Source organism: Rhineura floridana, chromosome 5 (genome assembly GCF_030035675.1).
Source record: "Rhineura floridana isolate rRhiFlo1 chromosome 5, rRhiFlo1.hap2, whole genome shotgun sequence".
Classification (NCBI taxonomy): Eukaryota; Metazoa; Chordata; class Lepidosauria; order Squamata; family Rhineuridae; genus Rhineura; species Rhineura floridana.
The window spans coordinates 155,497,947-155,519,730 of NC_084484.1; the positions used below are offsets into that span (position 1 = coordinate 155,497,947).

The 21,784-nt window shown below is 41.5% G+C and overlaps 1 protein-coding gene across 2 annotated transcripts; it reads left to right on the plus strand.

The window, feature by feature from the left end:
- Positions 1-686: 686 nt before the first annotated feature.
- On the plus strand, positions 687-21,453 carry MTMR6 (myotubularin related protein 6). 2 transcript variants are annotated; one of them, XM_061628537.1, is made up of 14 exons: positions 689-877; positions 5,914-6,030; positions 7,433-7,595; positions 7,897-8,054; positions 9,466-9,594; positions 10,410-10,544; positions 11,765-11,897; positions 12,997-13,106; positions 13,761-13,886; positions 15,364-15,413; positions 16,925-17,125; positions 17,571-17,705; positions 17,786-17,912; positions 18,782-21,453. In XM_061628537.1, the coding sequence occupies exons 1-14, from the start codon at positions 854-856 to the stop codon at positions 19,043-19,045; spliced, it is 1,872 nt and encodes a 623-aa protein (XP_061484521.1). In that variant the 5' UTR covers positions 689-853; the 3' UTR covers positions 19,046-21,453. The 2 variants fall into 2 exon arrangements, with proteins under 2 accessions (XP_061484522.1, XP_061484521.1); XM_061628538.1 differs by lacking the exon at positions 17,571-17,705 and having other exon boundaries at positions 687-877.
- The last annotated feature ends 331 nt before the right edge of the window (positions 21,454-21,784 follow it).

Genomic DNA, 21,784 nt, shown 5'->3' on the forward strand with positions numbered 1-21,784 from the left:
CATATTGCCTCTGATCCTGGATGTATATACAGTCATCGTGACTAGTAACCATCAATAGCTTTATCCTCCATTAATTTACCTCATCCCCTTTTAAAGCTGTCCAGGTTGGTGGCCATCACTCCATCTGGTGAATTCCACAGTTTATGCACAGAGTGAAGAACTACTTCTTCTTGTCTGTCATAAATCTCTCACCATTCAGTTTCATTGCATGTTTATTCAAAATGTAGCTTCATCGAAATCAAGATGACTTGTTTGAGATAAAATATTTATTATTACATTTATATCCAACGCGTCCTCCAAGATGCTCAAGATGACATACATAGTTCCTCAGCCTCCATTGTATCCTTGAAAGAACCCTGTGACATAGGTTAGGCTGAGAGGCCATAACTGGCCCAAGATCATCCGGTGAACTTCATGGGTGAGGGAGGATTTGAACGCAGGTCTTAGTTCAGTCCTCCAGCCACTACACTGCACTGATGTGCATATGTTTAGGGATGAGAGTGCTAACGTGTGTGAAATATATTGGGCTTTTCTCTCCCTCTTCTCTCCCTCATAAATCTATAATATGTGAAACAACGTTACCTTCAATCTGCGCTGTTCGTTCGGCGCCCTCCTCCCTATACTGTATATCATCAGGCTAGTAACAGGCTAACGGCAGCTACTGCCTCTTTGGAATTTGTCTCTTTTATCGACCGGGTCTTCCAACCGGCAGGGGTCGCTGTGGAAGCGATTAGGTGTTTTGCTAGTTGCTTTTGTTATCCCCCATACTCTATTGTCAGGAAATGTCTCCAGGAGACGCCGGGTGTGCTGCCAGTAGGAGAGGGGCGACGGCGAGTTTGGGCGCAGTGACATTATGGAGCACATCCGCACCACAAAGGTAACTTGGCAGGCCCTTGGTCGGAGGCAGGCTCTCTCCGCCTTACCTCGCCGCCTCGGTCGCCCTGATAACCAGCCGGGAGAGTGGGAGGGAATCCTGAAATGCCGTGTGCTGGGATATGGTTGCTCCCCTTTGAGCGGGCTTAGCTTTTATTTTAAAGGTGCTGCAATTCTGTGTTTTGTGTGTGCTGTAACCGGCTGAACCTGGAATTTCATCGGAGCATAGCTTACATGGTCTAGTGCTCCCATTGTCATATGCACGATGGGCTCTAGTCCACAAAAGTTTAGGCCACAGTAATCTGATGTTATCTGATCCTCTGTAAATTTTCATTGAAGTAAATTCTACTAATCTAAGTAGGGCTCACTGTCAAGTAAGTTTGCAGTCATATGGCCTGATCTTGTGCATGCTTATTTGGAAGTAATTGTTGGGGTTCAGTTATATTTGTGTGCAGTGGCCATGGCACCTTATGAAGGTCAAGAGGACAGGCCCTACCCCAAAGAGCTTGCAATCTAACATTTGAAAGGGTGGAGGGGTGGAAACAGCAGGGGAAGGAGGGAAACAATATGTGGTTGCCCCAGTTGCATATGCTTAGGCTTCATTGCAGCAGGACATGGGAAGTACCAAAGGTAGGTTTTGTGGATGGATTTGAAGGAAATGAGAGAGGTGGCTTCATGCAGGTGTTTTGGGAGGCAGTTCCAAGCATGGGGTCAGCAAAGAAGAAACGGTGGAGTCATTTGAGGGAGCAGGAAACTTTCAACTAAAGGAATGAAGATCACAGGCAGTTATGTACTGATTGGGGATATAAAATAGAGAGATAAAGAGAGGGAACAAAGCCACGAAGGGCTTTGAAGTTAAGGGTGAGGTTGTGGTGGATCTGGGAGTGGACAGGAAGCCAGTGTTGGGATTTAAAGAGAAATATTGCCAGATGTCCTGTGAAAGGTGAGTAATTCTGACAGCAGAGTGCTGGATGGACCTGAGGGGACCAAGGTGAGGCAAGGGAAGACTAGAAAAAGGCTGAAGTTGTCTAGGCAAAAGATGGCCTCAATGGTTGTATCCTCAACCATTGTTGAGGATACAAAAAAGAAGGGCCATACTCTTTCAGTGTTGTGAAATGGGGAACAAAGGGAAGAGCAGGCAAAGGTAAAGGCAGGCTACATGCCTGCTCAATACACTGCTGATGGATAATGGAAGCATATGGGGAGAGGAGGGCTTGGGAGGAAAGTTGAGAAATTTGGGCTTCGTAAGTATGCCTAGGGTTGCAGCTCTAGTCTTGAAGGGCTCCAAGACTCTTTGTTTCAACAAAATAAAAAAGCTCTTTCCCCACTTTCTCTTAAGTCTATTTAGGAAGAAAGGCTTTATCCATGAACTTATTTAACTTGTGAATCTGTAGCACTTACTTCCATGTTTAAAAAGTTATGATCGGGCTGTAAAAATTCAGACATAGTCCTGCTCAGTTTAATGAAACTGACCTGTTTTCCTGCTTGATTTCTCTAATTATACATTTTTGGGTTCAAGACTATCTAAAAGGCAAAACCTCTTCTTTTTGCTGCCTCCCCATCCCTAAACTGAGATGTAGGGTTGATTTCCTTGATGAGGTAGAGAAGCAATTCTGCAAATTCTCAAAGGCACACATGGTTTCTTCACTTCACATGTGCCTTGTCAGAGCCATAGTACTGATTAAAGGTTCCTGAGCTAAACCCTGTCAGAAGTTAGGCTCTGCTTTCTTCTGAGGAAACATGTTTAGGAGTGGGCTGTTAAGCCATAGTCTCCAAATCCTTTGGGATCTTAGTGGGGTCACTCTAGAAAAAAGGGGATTATATTTTGGCGGCAGCCATGGGGATAAGGAGGGAAAATTCAGGAGAACAAGCCCTCAGCTGTATTCTAACCCCTTGAGTGATCTCTCCCCACACACATGCATTATACCAATACCTTAAGCCAGAGATAAGGAACCAGTTGTCCTCCAGGCTGTTGGGGGTCTTCTACTCCTGCCCGCCAGCCAGCATGACCAATGGTCAAGGATGACGGGAGCTGTGGCCCAACAACATCTGGAAGACCAGAGGTTCCTAAATGCCTGCCTTAACCAGTAGTTAGTTCCGTTAGTTTATTAAATTTGATAATTGTGTCCCACAACCGGCAGAAGTCCTGAAATGATTTTCAAAACAAGGAATAAAAATACAGAATGCACTATGATCAGGTATCCATTAAAACAATATAGAAAAGAGTTCAATGTAGCTCAGTGGTAGAGCATTTGTTTTGCCTGCCGAAGGTTCTGGGTTCAATCCTCAGCATCTCTAGGTAGGGCTGAGAGAGACTCTTGCCTGGGACCCTGGAGAGCTGCCGCCAATCGTTGTAGAGAGTACTGAGCAAATGCACCAATGGGTTGACTCGGTATAAGGCAGCTTCCTATTTCCCAGTTCAGTGTTTCTGGGCCCTGCTGAGTCTGCAGCTCTGCCCCTCATATGCTCGTAATGCCGAGTCATTGGATATTGCATAAGAACCAGCTTGCCTCTTGCCATATACTTGCGAGCTACGTCGAGCTTCATCTAACCGCTCAAGGCAGAAGAGCATGTACATGAAATAGGAAGGACCCCCCAGTGCCCCATGATTCATTTTCCACATGCTGAGGGATTCATATGTGCTTCAAGGGGATGTCCCCTGATGGGTTGCAGCCTCAACGTGAGAATCTGAGTGGTTCATATTATTTGCTGTAATTCAGGATAGACCAAAAAAACCCTATGCTTTGCTGTCTCCCTTGGCTGGATGTTTCTAATCTTCTTTTTGTATAATGCTACAAGGCTGAATTTTCTTTGAGGGAGCTCAAAAGAAGAAATAATCACTCGTAAAAAGTGATAAAATGGGAACAAAGCAACCTTGCATATACGCTCACAAAATTTATTAGCCTGCAGAATGTTTTAATCGCTCGCTTGGGGCTTGGCAAAGGAGGGATGGAGAGAGCACTGCATTTCTATGTTGGGTGTGGAAGAGGGGCATTCCCTTCTCTGGCAATGTATTTGGTTTCTGTGCTGGGCACAGAAAAGGGATAGAGTGACCCCTCCCTTCTCTGCCCGCTTGCTTGCGTGCATGCAGTTCCTGGTCACCTACGGCTACAAGTCAGGTGCTTAAATACGAGGCTTGTGCAATGTTTCTTTTATTGTTCTTCACCAATGACCTCTATGCCACATTGGTCCTCAGTTGCCACTCCTTTAGCTTACATTTTTATGGGTTGTTTGTTTACTCCTTTGATATGTAATGCAAATAATTCAACTGCTCAAAGAGATCAGCTATGTGCTAGGCTACTGCATATTTAATAACATGACAGCAGCCATACATTATTTTGTGAAGAAATGGATTTATGCCACATTTATACTCAACATCTTACAAAAGGCTTGTTCTTTTTATTAAAATAAAAAATTATTGTCCTACAGTATATGAATAGCTACCAACTAGACTTTGTTTCTGAGGATGCTCATATTTACTTATTTATTGGTGTACAGCCTGTGCTTATAAAAAAAGTGCAGGATGACTGGGTAAGGTGGGTAACAGTAGTTCACAAAATGGCAAAACTCTGTCCCCTAAGGGCTTGCTTTACTTTGGACCTAGTCATGCAACTTGTGGCCGCAATCCCGTTTGCCTATGCGCTTGCTGGTTCTAATTATTTTTTTATCATAAATTTGCTTAGAATGCCTGCAGCAGGCTGCCGTACTTGCAACTGCTGATTTTCTGTTTCCTCCAAATTAGCATTATTATATTTCTGAAAGCTGCATATTTTAACAATGCTTACAGGTTTGTACTGTCGATATTTTTGAAAGTAAAGAGCTGGAGAATTGGTCATAAAACTTTTCTTGTAACCTTGCCAAGTCAAATATTGATGCTGAGATTGTGTCCAGGAATTGCAAATACCTGCATCACTGATGCAGGATGTTCTGTTATTGTTGCTTTCTCCCTTGAGTTCTGATTCATAGAGCTGCTGATTCATAGAGTTTATGAGAAGGGTGCTCTCTGAATCTTGTGGCAGACTCATTGTTAGAGGTCTGATATCAAGGCTTCTGAATTAGCACTAATGAGGCAAACCTGCCAAGAAAATATGAGGAATGCATCATTGCCAAACCTTTCATTATAGCTTTGTGATAGCTTTTCTGGCCTACTGTTGGGATTCCGACAAAACAAACCCCTTAGAACATTCAAAGTGAATTTCAGGTCAATGAAAAGCAGCTGCATTTCTGAGTGAACCTTCTGTAAATTGCTCTTCATTACAGCTTAAAGCGAATTATGTTGTTTTGGGAGAATATTGCATGCAAGTTCCTCTGGCTCTTGACAGTCTTTGTGTTTTGAAAAGCTTTTTGAGTTTGGAAGATGGATAGATATCTGCTCAGTCTCAGATCAGAATAGACATTATAGAGATGCATGGCAGGTGCCACAAACAACAACCCCACATCATTGTCTTTTCCCTCCTCCAATAACATATACAGAAAACTACACACCTAAAACTATATTACAATGCCACAATATCTATCTTCTAGAGATAAGCTGTGTTTAGTTCACTGTACAGGTACAGGGTTTCCACCCTAACTTTAGAAGAGCATTGCTTTGGTTTTGCTAAGTTATAGGATCTGGAGGGTCCCATTTCTCTTCCAAAGGTTCCATGGTCACCTTTGCTAACACAGCCTCTTGAACCAGTTGATTGTGAGTTGCCACTCAGCCAGAATTTTATCAACCCAGCCAGCATGTTGTCCTGTTGGTCAGCTGTTGGAACTGAAAGATACAAAGCCAGAAAATGTTCTGGCTGAGCTGTTCTTCCTGCTAGCAAGCATGTGTGAGCTGGCGCAGCATATCCATGTGCAGTAGGGCATTGCATGTCTGGTGGCTGCATTTTGTGATGTCAGTGTGCTGTGAAGACGAAAGGCCACAAGTGCAAATGCATGCACACTTCTGCCCTGATGATGAACTGAGTGACTGGGCAACTTTTATGTCAGGATTATGTATTTCATCGTTTTACTTCATGGGAATGTGTTCTCTCTTGTCCCTCCCGCTCACAGGTTGAACAGGTGAAATTATTAGACCGATTCAGCACAAGCATCAAGGCACAAACAGGAACTCTTTATCTTACGGCAACTCATCTGTTATTTATAGATTTGAGCCAGAGAGAGACATGGGTGAGGATTCTAAGTCTCGGAGCATACTCCATTTACTATATCTTGTGTTTTTTTCTTCTTCTTAAGGACTGAATGGGCTGATATAGATGACTTGTAGATGCAAGATCAGTAACCTGGCTTGTGATAAGTGGGTTATTGTTGCTGTAAGTTGTCTTAAGCATGGGGAAAGTGAGGTATAATTATTTTAAATGAATACTGAACTGTATGCCTCTTTGAGCTGCACTGTTTCAATGTGTTGCAGTGCCCTCTTTCAAGAATTCCAGGCTCTAGTTTCAGCCTCTTGAGGCAGATTGGAGGCATAGATGGTATTCTCACTTTATTTGGGCCGGTGGGCCGGCTATCATTCCTGTGCATGCATGGAGATTAGCACAGGCAAGCGTATGATGTTCCTGTCATGTCCAAGGCACACAGTCGGTTCCCTCTGCTCCTAGCATTACAGTTAAGAGTTTAATTTTGCAAACTGATTGTTTTTAAAAAGCACTCTGAATATTCTGTAATAGTCTAGTTAATTAAACTCCATAATTCTACTGAGTTCTGAATAATTGGCATTTCTCCCTTTAGTATTTTCTTAATTTTAATCTGTGAAAAGATAGATAATTTTGAGACTATTAACAAATCTTTGGCTATGCATAGCTAGTGTTTTTCCTTTTACTCTGTGTGTCTGCCTGCGTTGGTGGCCTCTTGAAGGTCACCTTCAGCAGCGGGACTAATATAGGGTAGGATCCATATGGTTAGTTCTGAATACCCAAAGGGGCATTTCACTGTGTTCTCATACAGCAGTCCCTTGCCCTGCATTCCACATCGTAAGTTGCTTTTGTATCCGAGGGGAACTTAAGAGTCGGAGGCCTCTGAATGCCAGTTGCAGGGAATCGCAAGTGGGGAGAAAGCTGTGGCCCTTAGGTTTTGTTTGTGGGTTTCCCCATAGGCATCTGGTTGACTACTGTGAGAACAGGATGCTGGACTAGTTGAGCCTTTGACCTGATCCAGCAGGGCTCTTTTTATGTTCCTGTATTCTTAACACTCAAATACAGTTTGTGATGGGGTTTGAATGAGAGAATCAAAAAATTTAAAACCCCATGGGGGTTGGTCTTTAGCTTTGCTTTGGTTCAGTATATTGCATTTATTTGTTGTTTCATATAACTGAAAGGAATCCCAAAGCAATTTACAAGAAAAGTAAAAAACAAAATTCCATAATAAAATATCCATGAAAAACAATACAAATATATTAAATGCTGCTCATTAAAAATTGCCCCAAACAGGACCTTTGGGTCCTGGTGACAACTTTTAATAACAGATAAGATACTAAATCATCAACTTGTAATGATATTATGAACAATTTGTGGTTCTTCTGTGGAAACCGAGAATTATGAAAGTATCATTGTGGATTCTTTGTGTGCTACAGATATTGCACCATCATATTGCTGCAGTGGAGAAACTTGCCTTGACCACTTCTGGCTGCCCCTTGGTGATCCAGTGCAAGAACTTCAGGATAGTTCACTTCATTGTTCCCAGAGAAAGGGACTGTCATGATATTTATAACTCCTTGCTTCAGTTATCAAAACCAGGTAGAGTGACTGCCTTTCTCATTACACAAGCATTCCCTTGATCTCTCTACCTGAGTCTCCTTTTTTAATTGCTGTGTTGTCTTAATGGAATTGTTTCATTATGTATTTTAGTTATGGATGTGTTTGCAGCTGGTTTTGTACTTTGTAAACTGCTTAGAAGCCTGTTTTATCATTAAAAGCTGAGTATTACTTCATTATAATTTCATTGTGATGAATCAAGTATTCCTGTGCTTGTTCTCACAAACCTAGGCAAAAAGGTTCAGGCACCTTTCTCTTTTTCTCTCTCCTGAATTTGTTTTAGCAAGATACGATGAACTGTATGCCTTCTCATACAATCCAAAGCAAAATGAGGCAGAGAGGGTGCAAGGCTGGCAGCTCATTGACCTTGCAGAGGAGTACAACCGAATGGGTGTACCTAACTCTGACTGGCAATTATCAGATGCAAATCGTGATTATAAGGTAATGGATTACTGTAAGCAAATTTTCATGCTTTGATGATGTGGACCTGCATTGTTCTTACTTTGCTGTGTGGATCTCACTGGCTTTGAATGCTAAGATAAATTTGTTCTGCCATTAGTGTAGATAGCCTTCAAATGTGCCTGTAAGCATCCTTCAGGTTTCTACCCATGAAATGAAGATTAATCGGAAGGGGGGTTGCTATGCACACTGGAATAATAATTGTAGATGGTAGTCTGTTGCTTTACCTTGTGAGAATTTGCTTTCAAACGTTCACTCTGGAAACCTTGTTTCTTGCAACAGTTTTACGGCTGCTTTGAGTGAGTTCACACCCAACTGCATAGATGACTCAATTCATCATTAACTGGGAGAATCTAAAGAGCTGTGTAATTAGACACCCTCTCTCCTTGCCGTAGAGCTCAGTTCAGTCCTGTGTGTGAGGCGGCATGGAAGGCAGCAGCTTCTCCTTCAGTTCTCTTCTAATTACTGGTTTCCTGGGTTGAGTTTTTCCTCTAACTAGAGAAGAGACAGTGTAGAATTAATGGCAGGGGTTCATTTTCCCCCCAGGGTTAATTGTAGTAACTGCACACATGTTTAGACATGTTGGCCACCAACCTGGATGGCTTTAAAAGAAGATTAGACACATTCATAGAGGATATAGCTACTAGTCTCTGAATCCCAGTTGCTGGGGTACACAAGCAAGAGAGGGCTACTGGACCCATGCCCTGCTTGTGGGCTTCCCATGGGCATACGGTTGGCCACTGTGAGAACAGAGGTTAGACTAGCTAGGCCTTTGGTCAGATCCAGCAAGGCTCTTCTTAAGTTCTGAGACATTTCAAGAGCAAGGGCCCTCATTTCTAGTGCCTTGATCATTCAGAAATCTTCTAGGTACCTATCCCAATCAATATGTGACATAGAGATGGGGCTCTGTGCGTTAGACCTGTCCCATCATTTCAATGGCTGCCTCCACTTGGGCACCATAGGGATGGGGAACCTTTTTGTGCCTGAGGCCTGCATTTCCTCATGGGAAACCTTCCAGAGGATGCACATCAGTGGTTGGGGGAGCTAGAAACAAAAGTTGGCAGAGCAATGTGTTTGACTCATACTTTTGTACCAGAGACTGCATTCCAGCTACACAAAAGTCCAGGTTGATCCATACACATGCATGCACATCCCTTACTCTCCATCCAGGGACGCAAGAGGCATTATCTCAGTTCAGGGGCCCATTCTAGACAGGCTAAAGTGCTTGAGGACGGCACAGAGCAGGGCCGGTGAGGCATGTTGCCTAGGGAGAGTTCCAAGGGCCAGGTGGAGAGGCTTGGAGTGCCACATTTGGCCCCCGGGTCTAAACGTCCTTATCCTTGCCTTATCTAAACGTGTTGTCTCTTACAATTCCTTCCTTTTCCTCCTTCAGATCTGTGAAACCTATCCCAGAGATCTTTATGTTCCCAGGAGTGCAAGCAAACCCATAATCGTTGGCAGCTCTAAGTTCCGAAGCAAAGGAAGGTTTCCTGTGCTGTCATATTACCATAAAGTTAATGAGGTAGAGTCTGGTTTCCTTTCAGGGGAAATGGGCTAAAGGCTATTTTCCAACACAGGAAAAGGCAAGAGGGTTAGGTTAAGCAACCCAGGTCCATAGCTTGTGTTGCAGCCCAGCAAAAATGGATGCTACTGGTGTGTAACATTATGATAGGCCCTTCTTGACTAGGGCTGCAATCCTAGCACCACTTACCTGGGACTAAGGCCCACTGAATTTATTAGGACTTACTTCTGAGTAGGCATGGTTAGGCTCTCACTGTAAATGTCTGTATCTATACTAATACCGTCAAAAGATCCTGGAATAGAACCTTTATGACTTGATCGTTTGGGTAGCAATTATTCATACCTGTTGAAATAGTCAATACTTCAAGAGTCTTTTTTTTTCTATTTATGGGAGATGCATTGTGATTGATCCTAGAATGAATATCATGCATGGCACAAAGAAAATAAGCTAATGTATTTTTGGCATTGAAAATGGTCTGAGTTGAGTGCTTTTGTGTATAATGGAAACTGTCATCTCTTTTTCTTTTTTTGGAAAATAAACTGTATCTGTCATCTTGGATCTTCCCCTTTATTGCTCAAATTTGGACTTATAACAGTGGAAACCAGGAACTGTATGAAATTTTGCTTTTCAGGTTTTCTTCTGGACATGTTGCATGTTCAGAGTCTTGAGCGTTATGGGGCTGGTTTTTGTCTTCTGTTGATATAATTACAAGAGAACTTAGAACTGGCGTTAAACTTCAGACTGCTCTTCATGTCCTCTAAAGTACTCTTTTAGACTTGTTATCTTTATCTTTGTCCCTTTTGTCTTCTCACTAGGCTGCCATTTGCAGATGTAGTCAGCCTCTCTCAGGATTCAGTGCCAGATGTCTGGAGGATGAATACATGTTGCAAGCAATTAGTAAAGCCAATCCTACTAATCGCTACATGTATGTTGTGGACACCAGGCCTAAAGTATGTGTCTTTCCTTGTAGTTGATTTTCAATGTTGGATTAATGCCGTAGTTCATAGGTGGGAATAGGATGAGGCGCAAATTACTCTTACCTAATCTGTACCATGTTGTTAGGTTGCAGTTTCTGTTAGGACCCAGTTTGATCAACATACCGAAAGCAGTAATGGAATCAAACCTCTGATGATGCAGGAAATTGACTACTGTAGCATCTCTGATAAGTAGCCACCCAAAGGAGAGTCCAACATCTTCCAAGGCAGCTTGTTCCATTGTTGAACAACTCAGTCCTTTAGACTATATCCTCCTTTCTTGTAATCTGAACCTATTTGTCCAGGTTCTACCCTCTGGAGTAACAGAAAATAAATTTGTTCTGTCATCTTTGTGACAGCCCTCCAAATGTTCGCAGATAATATTCTCTTCTCCAGGCTAAATATACCCAACTCTTTCCTCATAGGACGGTCTTCACGCCCCTCACCATCATTGGTCTGCCTGGCTTTTATATCCATGTACTAAAACAAGGGTGGGGAACCTCCAGTCCATGGGCCAAACTTGGCCCACCAGGGCTCCTCATTTGGCCCGCGAGGCAGTTTTGGGGAAGCCGCGCACACCTGACCTACAACTGATGTCATAAATGATGTCAGGTGTGGAATGGGTAAGGGCAACTCTTCAAAGGAACAATTGGGCCCTTGATTGCTCCTTTGCTGAAGCAAAGTGTGCTGTGCTGAAAGAGGGGAAAGTGGTTTTCATTCAGTGGAAATCTTTTCTCTCCCCCATGCTGCTCTTTGGAGCCACCTTGCACACCTCTGATGAGGAGCCATGTGGCGAGGCTGCCAAAGGGCTCTGCAAGCATCCTCGCACTTCTCCTTTATCCCTGGGAATGCTCAAGCCCTTGGGGGCACCTAAAGTAGGTGTTTGGATCCAAGTCTTGACATCCCGGGTTTTGGCAGTGCCTGCTCCCAGTTATCCAGCAGATGTGGCTATGATCAGTTGTTCAGTCCCAATTTCCTGCATGCATAGCATACAGTTTAATGTTACCAGGTGAGGAGGATGCTTTCTGATACCACTTGTGCTTGTGATTCAATGTGGTGAATGGCTTGGCATAGCAGGGAGGAGGTCATTGGGAAAAGAAAGACTGTCCTATAGTTGCAGAAACTGGTCATAATTATTTTAAGGAGGTTGCGTACTTTCCTACGTTTTAACTATTTTCCTTTCCCTTTTCTTCAAGCTGAATGCATTGGCAAACAGAGCAGCCGGTAAAGGCTATGAAAATGAAGATAACTATTCTAATATTAGATTTCAGTTTGTTGGTATTGAGAACATCCATGTAATGAGATCCAGTCTGCAGAAATTGTTGGAAGGTATGTATAGACGGTCTCCTAACTGGTATAAAGAACTAGATGACTAAAAAAACAAACAAACTCATTTAGAGGTCCCTCAACACAATAGTTCATACTAAAGAGCATATTGCATGAAGCAAAAATTCAGTATCTATTTCATACAGAAGAGTTAGAGAAATTAGATTGCTATCTGGAATGTGCAACAATTTCAGTGAGAGAAAAGGCTTGCTTCATATAAATGGAAATGGACTGCCTTTAAGTCGATTCCGACTTATGGCAACCCTATGAATAGGGTTTTCATGGTAAGCAGTATTCAGAGGGGGTTTACCATTGACTTCCTCTGAGGCTGAGAGACTGTGAATGGCCCAAGGTCACCCAGTAAGCTTCATGGCTGTGTGGGGATTCAAATCCTGGTCTTCCAGGTCGTAGTCCAACACCTTAATCACTACACCACACTGGCTCTTTGCTTCATATAAGCACAACATTTGTTTTTCTGTGTGTACTTGTGCGCACACACTTTTCTAGATACTGTCCTTTTGGATTTTATGTCAACATCCTGGTTATTGTGGCTTTCTTCCATCACTTAAGTATTACTCATTCCCGTAAAATAAGAAAGAACACCAGGAAACTCTGGCCAGTTTTCATGACCAATGCACCCCTTTCAAGTTGGATTGTAATTTCAGAAATAAACTGCATTTATGCTTACAGTGATCATGTGGAGGGCCAGTTTACACCAGGTTTCTTCCACATAAGTAGCTGATATGCAAGAGATCCAAGATATGAGGTGTTTTAGTACCCATGTACTAAAAGAAGGGTGGGGAATCTCCAGGCCATAGGCCAAACTTGGCCCACCAGGCCTCCCCATTTGGCTACTTCCTACATGTTACTTGAGGTCCCTTTCTTTTTGTTTCATGTAACATTGTTAAGCTTTTCAACAATACAGGTAGTTAGTTTAACATCCTCTCTTGTACATTACCTGCATGATGTAGATGAAATTGTGAAAGGAAAAAGTTGTATCAAGCCTAGGAATTGATTTCTGCAGAAATGTAGGGAACTTTCAGTCCCTGTAGAAGAAACTGCTGCTACCTGAATTTCACAGCTGAATCTCTTTCCTTTTCAGTTTGTGGGACAAGAGGCCTATCAGTCAATGATTTTCTGTCTGGTCTGGAGAGCTCTGGATGGCTGCGCCACATCAAAGCCGTATTGGATGCTGCGATCTTCTTAGCCAAAGTAATTTGGTTTCTTTAATTTTTGGAAAGGGGTGGATGCTCATAATATACACCAGTAAATGAAGCTTGCATTCTGCAAACTTAGTTATGTTCCAGACTAAATGATCAAGTACCAATTTCCCAACAGCACTCAACTGTTTTTACTGTCTTAGTAAAGAGAAAATAATTGGCCCCATATCCAGGGGACTGGGAGTACTTTACAAGGTGCTGCATCTTGTGGCCGTCAGGATGTTGTTGAATTCCGACTCCCAACAACCCCATCCAGCATGACCAATGGTCAGGAAAGGTAGTATGGGAGCACCTGGAGGGCTGCAGGTTCCTTTTCCCTGATCTAGATGGATAGTCAAATCTTGTGTAAGAGAGCTTCATGTGTTCTTAAGGCAATGTGGTCAGCATTGTCAACTTCAAATATGCTGATCAACTTTTGGCACTGGGAGGAGGAAGGGTATGGACTGAATAACTTTTATCGCCTCCTCAGGCAGTTGGGTGTAAATGTGCCTTTTGCACTTTTAGGATGGATCCAAGCAAATACATATCTTGCTGTATCATGTACCTGCATGCTGCAGCAGGCTCCATGTTTGAATGGAATTGAACAGCTGCATTTATTTCCTCTTTTTCACCCACACCTTATTAAGTCTTGTTGTCCTTTTCACAGGCCATCGCTTTTGAGAGTGCAAGTGTGCTGGTACATTGCTCAGATGGCTGGGATCGGACATCTCAAGTGTGTTCCCTGGGTTCTCTGTTGTTGGATCCATTTTACAGAACAATGAAAGGCTTTATGGTGGGTAGTCTTAGCAAACTGAGTTGCTTTTCGTTGGCACATGCTACAACTGAGATACTTTGATGCAATTGCTGTTTTGCTTTATTTATACAGCTTATATATTGCTAAATATCGCAGGCTGTCTAAGCAGTTTTCATAAAACATACTAAATATGTCATAAATAGGGAAAATCTGTATCAATATCACATTTATTTTCAACAATAATGTGCTGTAAAACATCCTATGAACTGAGGAAGACTATGTAATATATGTCAATCTGATCAGGGCACAAAAAAAGAGAATTAAAAATTTAAGAATCAAAAGTCCAGGAAGGACTAGGAAAACATACATTTTTAAGAGGTGTTTAAAGCTTATTACCATCTCTGCTTCTCAGGCTAGCCAAGGAAGGGCATTCCAGAAGATGGGTGCTGTCTATGGGAAAGCCCACCATCACATTGTCACCAAGTGATCATCTGCTGTTCATGGAACATCCAGCAGGAGATTTCTCAAAGGACCTGGGAGATCAGCTTGGTTTATAGTGTTGGAGGCAGTCAGCTGAATATCCTGTTCCGCTAGGTAGCCCTAAATTGTTTAGGGCTTTAAATCCCACCAACAAGATCTTGCAAGTAGCTCTGTAGTTAATAGGCAGCCAGTGCAAATCTTTCAACGCAGGTGTAATATGTACAATGGGTCCCACTAAACACCGTAGCAGCTGCATTGTGCACTAGCCACAGCTTTTGAACCGGACACAAGGGTAAACCTCTCAACAGTGCATTACAGCAGTCTTAATTGTGAGGTTACCAGTGTATGGGCCACTGTGGCAAGGCTATTCCTGTCCAGGAATGGTGATAGTTGACATACCAACCAAAGTTGGGGGTAATGGGTGCTGTGAGCACTGAGATCACCTGGGCCTCTAGTGACAGCAGTGGATCTAGAAGCACCACTGTTGTATAAAGTGATATCTTTTTAGCATGGACGGTGCAGATTAGACTGGAGTTTACTCACCTTGCTAAAAACCTTGCTAAAGCTAAAAATGGGATAAAAATTTTTTTCTGGTTTGCATTAAGGTACACACCCCAATTCAGATAAAACCTAAGTTGATAGGGCACGTGATGGCACCATATGCTTGCATTTAAAATTCTAGTGAATTTCAATAATATCTTAAGCATGTGAGGAATACTGACCGTTTTGTTCTTTTCTTATTGAGTGTGAAACAGACCTTACTGTGCTGAAGGGGACAGACATTTTTGTTTACAGGGCTAATTTTAATTACTAAACACATCCGTTGAGTCAGTTCTGTTCTTTTTTATTACCCTGACATTAGATTTAAATCTAATATATATATTTGAGTTTAGGATTATTTTGGGTACTGCTGTGATGTTTTGAACAACCAAGCCAAAAAAATCCAAAGTGAGAATTTTGACCTGGAGGGGCATCATCCAAACTAAAACCTGAAACATAAAAATAGATGAAAAGCTGATGCCTTGTTTTCTTCTAGGTTTTGGTAGAAAAAGATTGGATTGCTTTTGGACACAAATTTTCAGACAGGTAGGATCTTTTGCTACAAAGATGCTGTCTATGTGAATTCTTTAGGTACCTTGCCATGTTAATATTTAATTTTATATGCCTACTTATATCTCAGTCTCATAAAGACCTGTGTACTTTTAGCCCAGAAGAAGCGTTTGCCCTGTTTTTAGAACCCCTCCTGTTGGGACTCTCTTTAGATGACTCTTCTTGGATCTCAGCAAAGACCTGAGGGCTGACACAATAGGAGATTGGTTTCCCTATTTCCTATTGAACTACTCAACCAAAAACACTGGGAAAAGCTCAGTTCCGTGTTGCCCTGCCAAGTCCTCTCCCGGCATCAATCTTGAGTTTTGTGTTCCCACCCAGTTAACTTGGACTGAACTCCTCAGGGATGAGCTATAAGTAGTGCTTATGTGCTCACTGTCTTTCTCTCCTAAAAAAGATGTGTATATCATGCATGTATACTTGTGTATCTGTGTTCACACATTTTAAACTGGTCCCAGAGAAACTACTGATATCTAAAAATTTGACCTGGCCCTTTAGCTTGAAATGGCAGTTAAAATCTTAACCTCATGTGTTCCATTTTATTTGTGGTTTCCGTTTGACTTAGCATATGCAACTTGGAGAAACAGAGCAGTACCTTGGGTGGTCAGGGTCTGAAAGCTGCACCACTAGTTCCATATACCCAAGGAGGCTTTGAGCTTCTGTTTTTCAAACTGCAGTTGGTGCCATCCCCACCACCACTACTCCACGACATGACAGGCTGGTTGTGAAAGGTAGTAGCACTTACAAAAACCAGTTTTGATATAGAATGGGGTGTGCTGTTAAAAGAAAAGCCAGAGATTCCCTTGGATCACAATCAGTAACTTTGTTTTCTTTTCATCCACCAACCAGTTCTACTCAGGGTAGACCCATTTAAATTAATGGACCTAAGTGAGTCATGTCTACTAACTTCGGTGGGTCTACTCTGAATAGAACATGTTTGGATACAGGCTCATTTATTTAAATAACGATACATTTCTTTTTTAAACAAATCCCAAAACAGTGTACAAAAGAATAAAAAGCATATGCAATGTAATAATACAATAAAAAACAGCATACAATACAATTTTACAGTGACCAGTAAGATATATGACCATTGTTACTAATTTGAAAATGTTTGGGTGAACTAAAAAGTTTTTAGACAAATACATAAATGAGGCCAAAGTGAACCTGCAAGAGTAAAAGATTATCTAGTAGAGTGTGTTACAATCTTGTGACTATCTAGGGTTTTTCCTGAAGTGTTTTTGTAACAACTGTTCTTATTTTAGTAAATGAAATGTAGAAGTTCCAATGTACTGTTTACACACGCACGCGCATGCACACATACACACACAGTGTATTCTGTTTTGACCCCATTAGATTTTGTTGCTGTGGTAAATATTCTGTATGGTTGTTATTATTATTTTATTTTTGTTCTCTGTTGTGACCCATGTTCGAAACAATAAAGACTGGCTTGGCTGGCGTCATTTAATCTGGAATATATTTTATAGATGTGGTCAGCTGGATGGAGACCCAAAGGAAATCTCACCAGTGTTTGCTCAGTTCTTAGAAAGCGTCTGGCACCTGACGGAGCAGTTTCCACAAGCCTTTGAGTTCAACGAGGCTTTTCTCCTTCAGATCCATGAACACATCCATTCATGCCAGTTTGGAAACGTCATTGGAAACTGCCAGAAAGAACGAGAAGAGCTCAAGTAGGGATTCACGTTAACAATATAAATTACACCGAACTGAACTGCTACTCTCCCTCAGCACAGAGAATCGGGGGTTCTCCCTGTGGGGCTATTAAAATATTGGTCCTGAGTACTTGTAAAATTTTCCGGAGAATCTATTTGTTTAAAGGGTGAGAAGTTTATGGGTCAGTCATTCTCCCTTCAGTTTAAAATTATTCCCAACCCCTTGCCATGTTGTTTCACCAAATTAAATTCCCCACCCCCAAGCTGCAGCTTTTCATCATGGGGTAATCCATTTCTGTTTCCCTTCTCTCCCCACCCCCAGTGACTGCTCTGTGTCCGGAGGGCACCAGTTTAGGGAAGGTTGTTCTAGATCTCTGCAACGCCTGTGTCTTGCCACTGAAATATGGCACTAATGTTGTTCAGGCACTGACTGCGATTGACTCCAAGTTCTTCTTATCTTAAGATTGAAAGAGAAGACTTACTCATTGTGGCCTTTCCTTTTGGATGAACACAAGAAATATCTAAACCCCATCTACAATGAGAGTTTTTCTCAGTCGCTCACAGTTCTGGAGCCCGACACAGTATCATTTAATTTTAAGTAAGTTTCAGTTACTATTTTTTTTAAAGTCCAGCAATCAGAATGGTGCATTAAAATACTATTATCGTTGGCACAAACAGGTTTTGGAGAAACATGTATCATCAGTTTGACCACATGATGCATCCCAGGCAATCTGTACTCAGCCAGGTCATGAGCATGAGTGAGCAAAATAAATTACTGGAGAAAGACATTAAGGAACTGGAAGCTGTGAGTATTGGCAAATCACTGTTTTGTTTTCAGAGTCTACACACCTGCTTTCCTCCTAAAAAGTCATTCCTTTGTTACAAATCAGGACCCTGTCCATCTGTTGCTTTTTAAAATAATATTTTCTTTGCATGGCTTTTTTGAATGTTGTTTTTGTAATTTGTAAGAGAAGCTTAGCACTCCGTCTCCCAGCCCATTCAAGAATACATACACAAGGATGGTCTAGGACAAGTCATGAAGGAGTTTGCACCAAAAGAAGATGCTCTTGAAGTTCAGCTTTTAGTCTACTTGCTGTAAATGTCAGTCCTTTGAATAATATAACTTGGTATCCAAATTGTGAGTCTGATTTTTTTATAGGATTAATCACCAGGGCTGCCATTGCTAATATGCTTGCCTAGTTACCTTGGGACACGCATTTCCCTTCCAATTCCTGCCTCAATGCATCTACTGTTGCTGTTCAGGAACAGCAGAGGGTACAGAAAGTATGATGGACCTGATACTGTAGGGAGGCAAGAGGTGCCACTGGCAGTGAGTAGTACTAACACTGGGGGGAGCGATCATAGATAGTGGTTGAGCACATTCTCTTCATACAGAAGGTCCCAGATCTAGGCCATAGTATCTCCAGTTAAAATAAACTTGGGTAGCTGAATTGGAAAAGACTTCTAGATGAGACTGGAGATCCACTGCCATCAGAATAGAAGGTACTGGACTTGATGAACAAATTGTTGGATTCAGTGTAAGGCAGCTTCATATGTTCACAGGGAAGGTGGGGAGTTGGGTGGGTTGGGGACGGGATGTGAGCAGGATCTGGACAGGTGGAAATGAAAAACTTTCAGAAGTAACTAATGTTGAAATGTTCCTCTTCATTCCAGAAATTAGGGCGCTGTGTGAACAAGGAGCTGGATGCAGCCTTCACCAAGGAACCTTTGCGGCCTGCCCATGCTGTGTCGCCAGTCGTTAAGACATCCCAGTGCTTTAAGAAGGAGCAGCCTCTCTTACATGGGAATGATTGTATTCGAACGATAGAGGGCTCCAACACAGCAGACAATCGGTATAGCGAGTATATGGAAGAGCTCTCCAAGACAGAGCCTGGTGTTGTTAGTCTGGAGTACGGAGTGGCAAAAATGACATGTTAAATGTCACATGGAATACTGCTGTCTCTTTCTGAAAAGACTGAAGTTCAAGACAGGGCATTATGAGACTGGTCTCTGGAGCACGACCAAAAACTTGGGGAGCCTCATTGATGTAGCCCAGTGTGGCACACTCGTTGTTAAGGGAATGCTGTTCTTGTGAGAAGTAATTGAATTTAACAATACTAAAAAGAAATGTGGAGAATTTAGTAAACGTTTTGTGGCTTAAAGAACAGCGGAATGGAAGTCATATGTCTCTGGAGTATAATGGACTCTAGTTTGCACTAGATAACTCTGAATGTTATTTAATGTATTGATTGCCAAATGGTTTAATGATATTTAAAGATCTACTTCTAGAACATGACAGACTACTTACCAGGACCGCTGAAAGTATGTGTATGCATATAAAATGTATAGCGTACTCCTGTTTAATCTGTTGCTTGTTACTAATTTTTGATGTCTCATAATGCCATTGAAAGTACTGTATCAAACTAGAAAGACATAGCCTTACTTTTGTTTTAATCTGTTCTTTTTTGTCTCTCTCTTGGAGAGCCAGAGACTCTGAGATGCCCCAGTGTATACAAAATGGCTTTCTGAAAGTTATTCTCCTTCTTCAAAATAATAGCATGAGGTTTTAGGATACATGAGAGATGCACTTAGCAGGTTTTAAGGACATGTTAGTATGCATTGGTAACAGTGAAATTCCAGTCTTTTTCTTCTTTAAATGTCCCTTTTTGCAGATCAGGAAAACCAGTTACCTAGACAGTTAATGGATTTAAACTGCACCCGCAAGGACTGTGAATCTGCATAAACTAACTAGTTGAAAGGCAATTTATGTGAAACTTTATAATTATGGTCCAAACTCCTTATAAGGACAGTACCTTTATTATCAACAAAAATGTCACAAGATAGCATGCAGACTTTTGAGTTCTGTAGAGCGTCTCATGATGAAGAGTTCTGTAGAACTTGAAAGCCTGCATAGTACTTAGAACATTTTGATTGATCTAATAAAGGTACTCGCCCAATATGCATTTTGGAATTTTTCTTATGGGCCAACACAACAGTCTTTACCTTTTTTAATTCTGTGTTTTCATACAAAGAACTAAAACATTTGTGTGGGTGGGGAAGAGGGTTGTTCATTTCAATGAAAACAAAACTGGTTCTAAACAAAAGCTGTGTTTCAGACTGGTCAGTTTCCAGAGTTTTTGGAAGACTTCAAAACTATACATAAAATAAACATCAAACACAAATGCTCTAGAAGCAGTATCTACTTTCTGGTTTTGAACAAACAGGTGATTGTCTACATGACTCTTGTTCATTTTACAGGGTTTTTTAATCAACTTAGGGTATTGGGTTTTTTAAAGTAGCTCACTTTTAATCAGAAAAACTATGTAAATGAAATCTGCAAATAAATCTAATTGGCTCACTAAGGAGGCAGACACTCCTCCTTGGAGAAAAATAAATAAATACCAGCTTTATAGGCCAGCTGGCTTCATGTTCTCTAAATCCACTTGCTTTGAAACCCTGTTAATGCTCATATCCTTGGGATACAGTATATCACATGGGATTGATCTCTAGTTAACTAACAAGAAGCCTTGGTTAGGAGGATTATACCGTGCCTCCCTCATATAGGTAAATCAAATGTATCCTCAGATATTATTGTTTCCACTTAATCAGAAAAGAGAATGGGTTTGCTTTCAGCATGTGATCCTGCCTCTGTTTTTTTGCAGTTAGTTTTTATTGTCCTAATGAAGGAAAGGAAATGAGCCTTGAGAGCTGAGATTATGAGCATGCATGCCTTGGGGTATTATGCTCTCTAGGTGGTATGGCAGGCTAATTTATACCTGAGGGATCAAATGCTTCTTTGGCTCCGAGTGAAAATTAGTTTAGATTAGCTCTAATGCCTGAAGGCTGTTTGATCAAAACTGCCAATACACCACACTGAACTTGACACAATTGGCCCTGTCTGCCTCTGCCCTAGTTGGGATCCAGGCTATAATAACAAGGGCAGTGCAGGTCATAATTGAATAGAGTTGGCAACTTTGCATCAGGGAGAAAAAACATTTAACCATTTTAAGGGGTTACCAATTTTGTATTATGTTTCAAAAGGGAGCAAGTTGAAAGGTTGTATTTTTCAGCATTGTCTTGCTGGTAGACATTCTTGTCCACGATTAGGGTGGGGAGTGGGAGCCAGCATTCAATATAGTAAACACTATATAATTGTATATTCTTAGGTGTTCTGCCATTTTAGTGGATAGTGTGGATTTTGCATTGATACTGATTTTCACAAAGTACGAGGACAGAAAAATATGTGCCTTTTGTCTGTTTCTCCCCCTTAAGTTTTCTGCTAAGAATAATTAATCTCCTATGTTACCATAAATGCTGAAAAGATAATACTAAATGTTGTCATATCACACTTGTTTCTTGTCATTTTTGTTATATTGACAAAAAAGTAAATTGCAGCTTGCTTACATATGCTTATTGTGGAGCTACAGAATTACCAGAGGGGTAACGTTTTTTATCTGTTGCAGTAAAAACAATGTTTTGTGGCACCTTAAATACTAACACATTTATTATGGCACCAGCTTTTATAGACATGAGTTCACTTCACTGGATGCATGGAATGTTGCTATGTATACCCATGGGTGTAGGAAAGGTTAGCAGTGAGTTTAGAGGGAAGTGAAATACAAGAGAATGTTGTCGTTATGTGCCTTCAAGTCGACTACAACTTATGGCGACCCTATG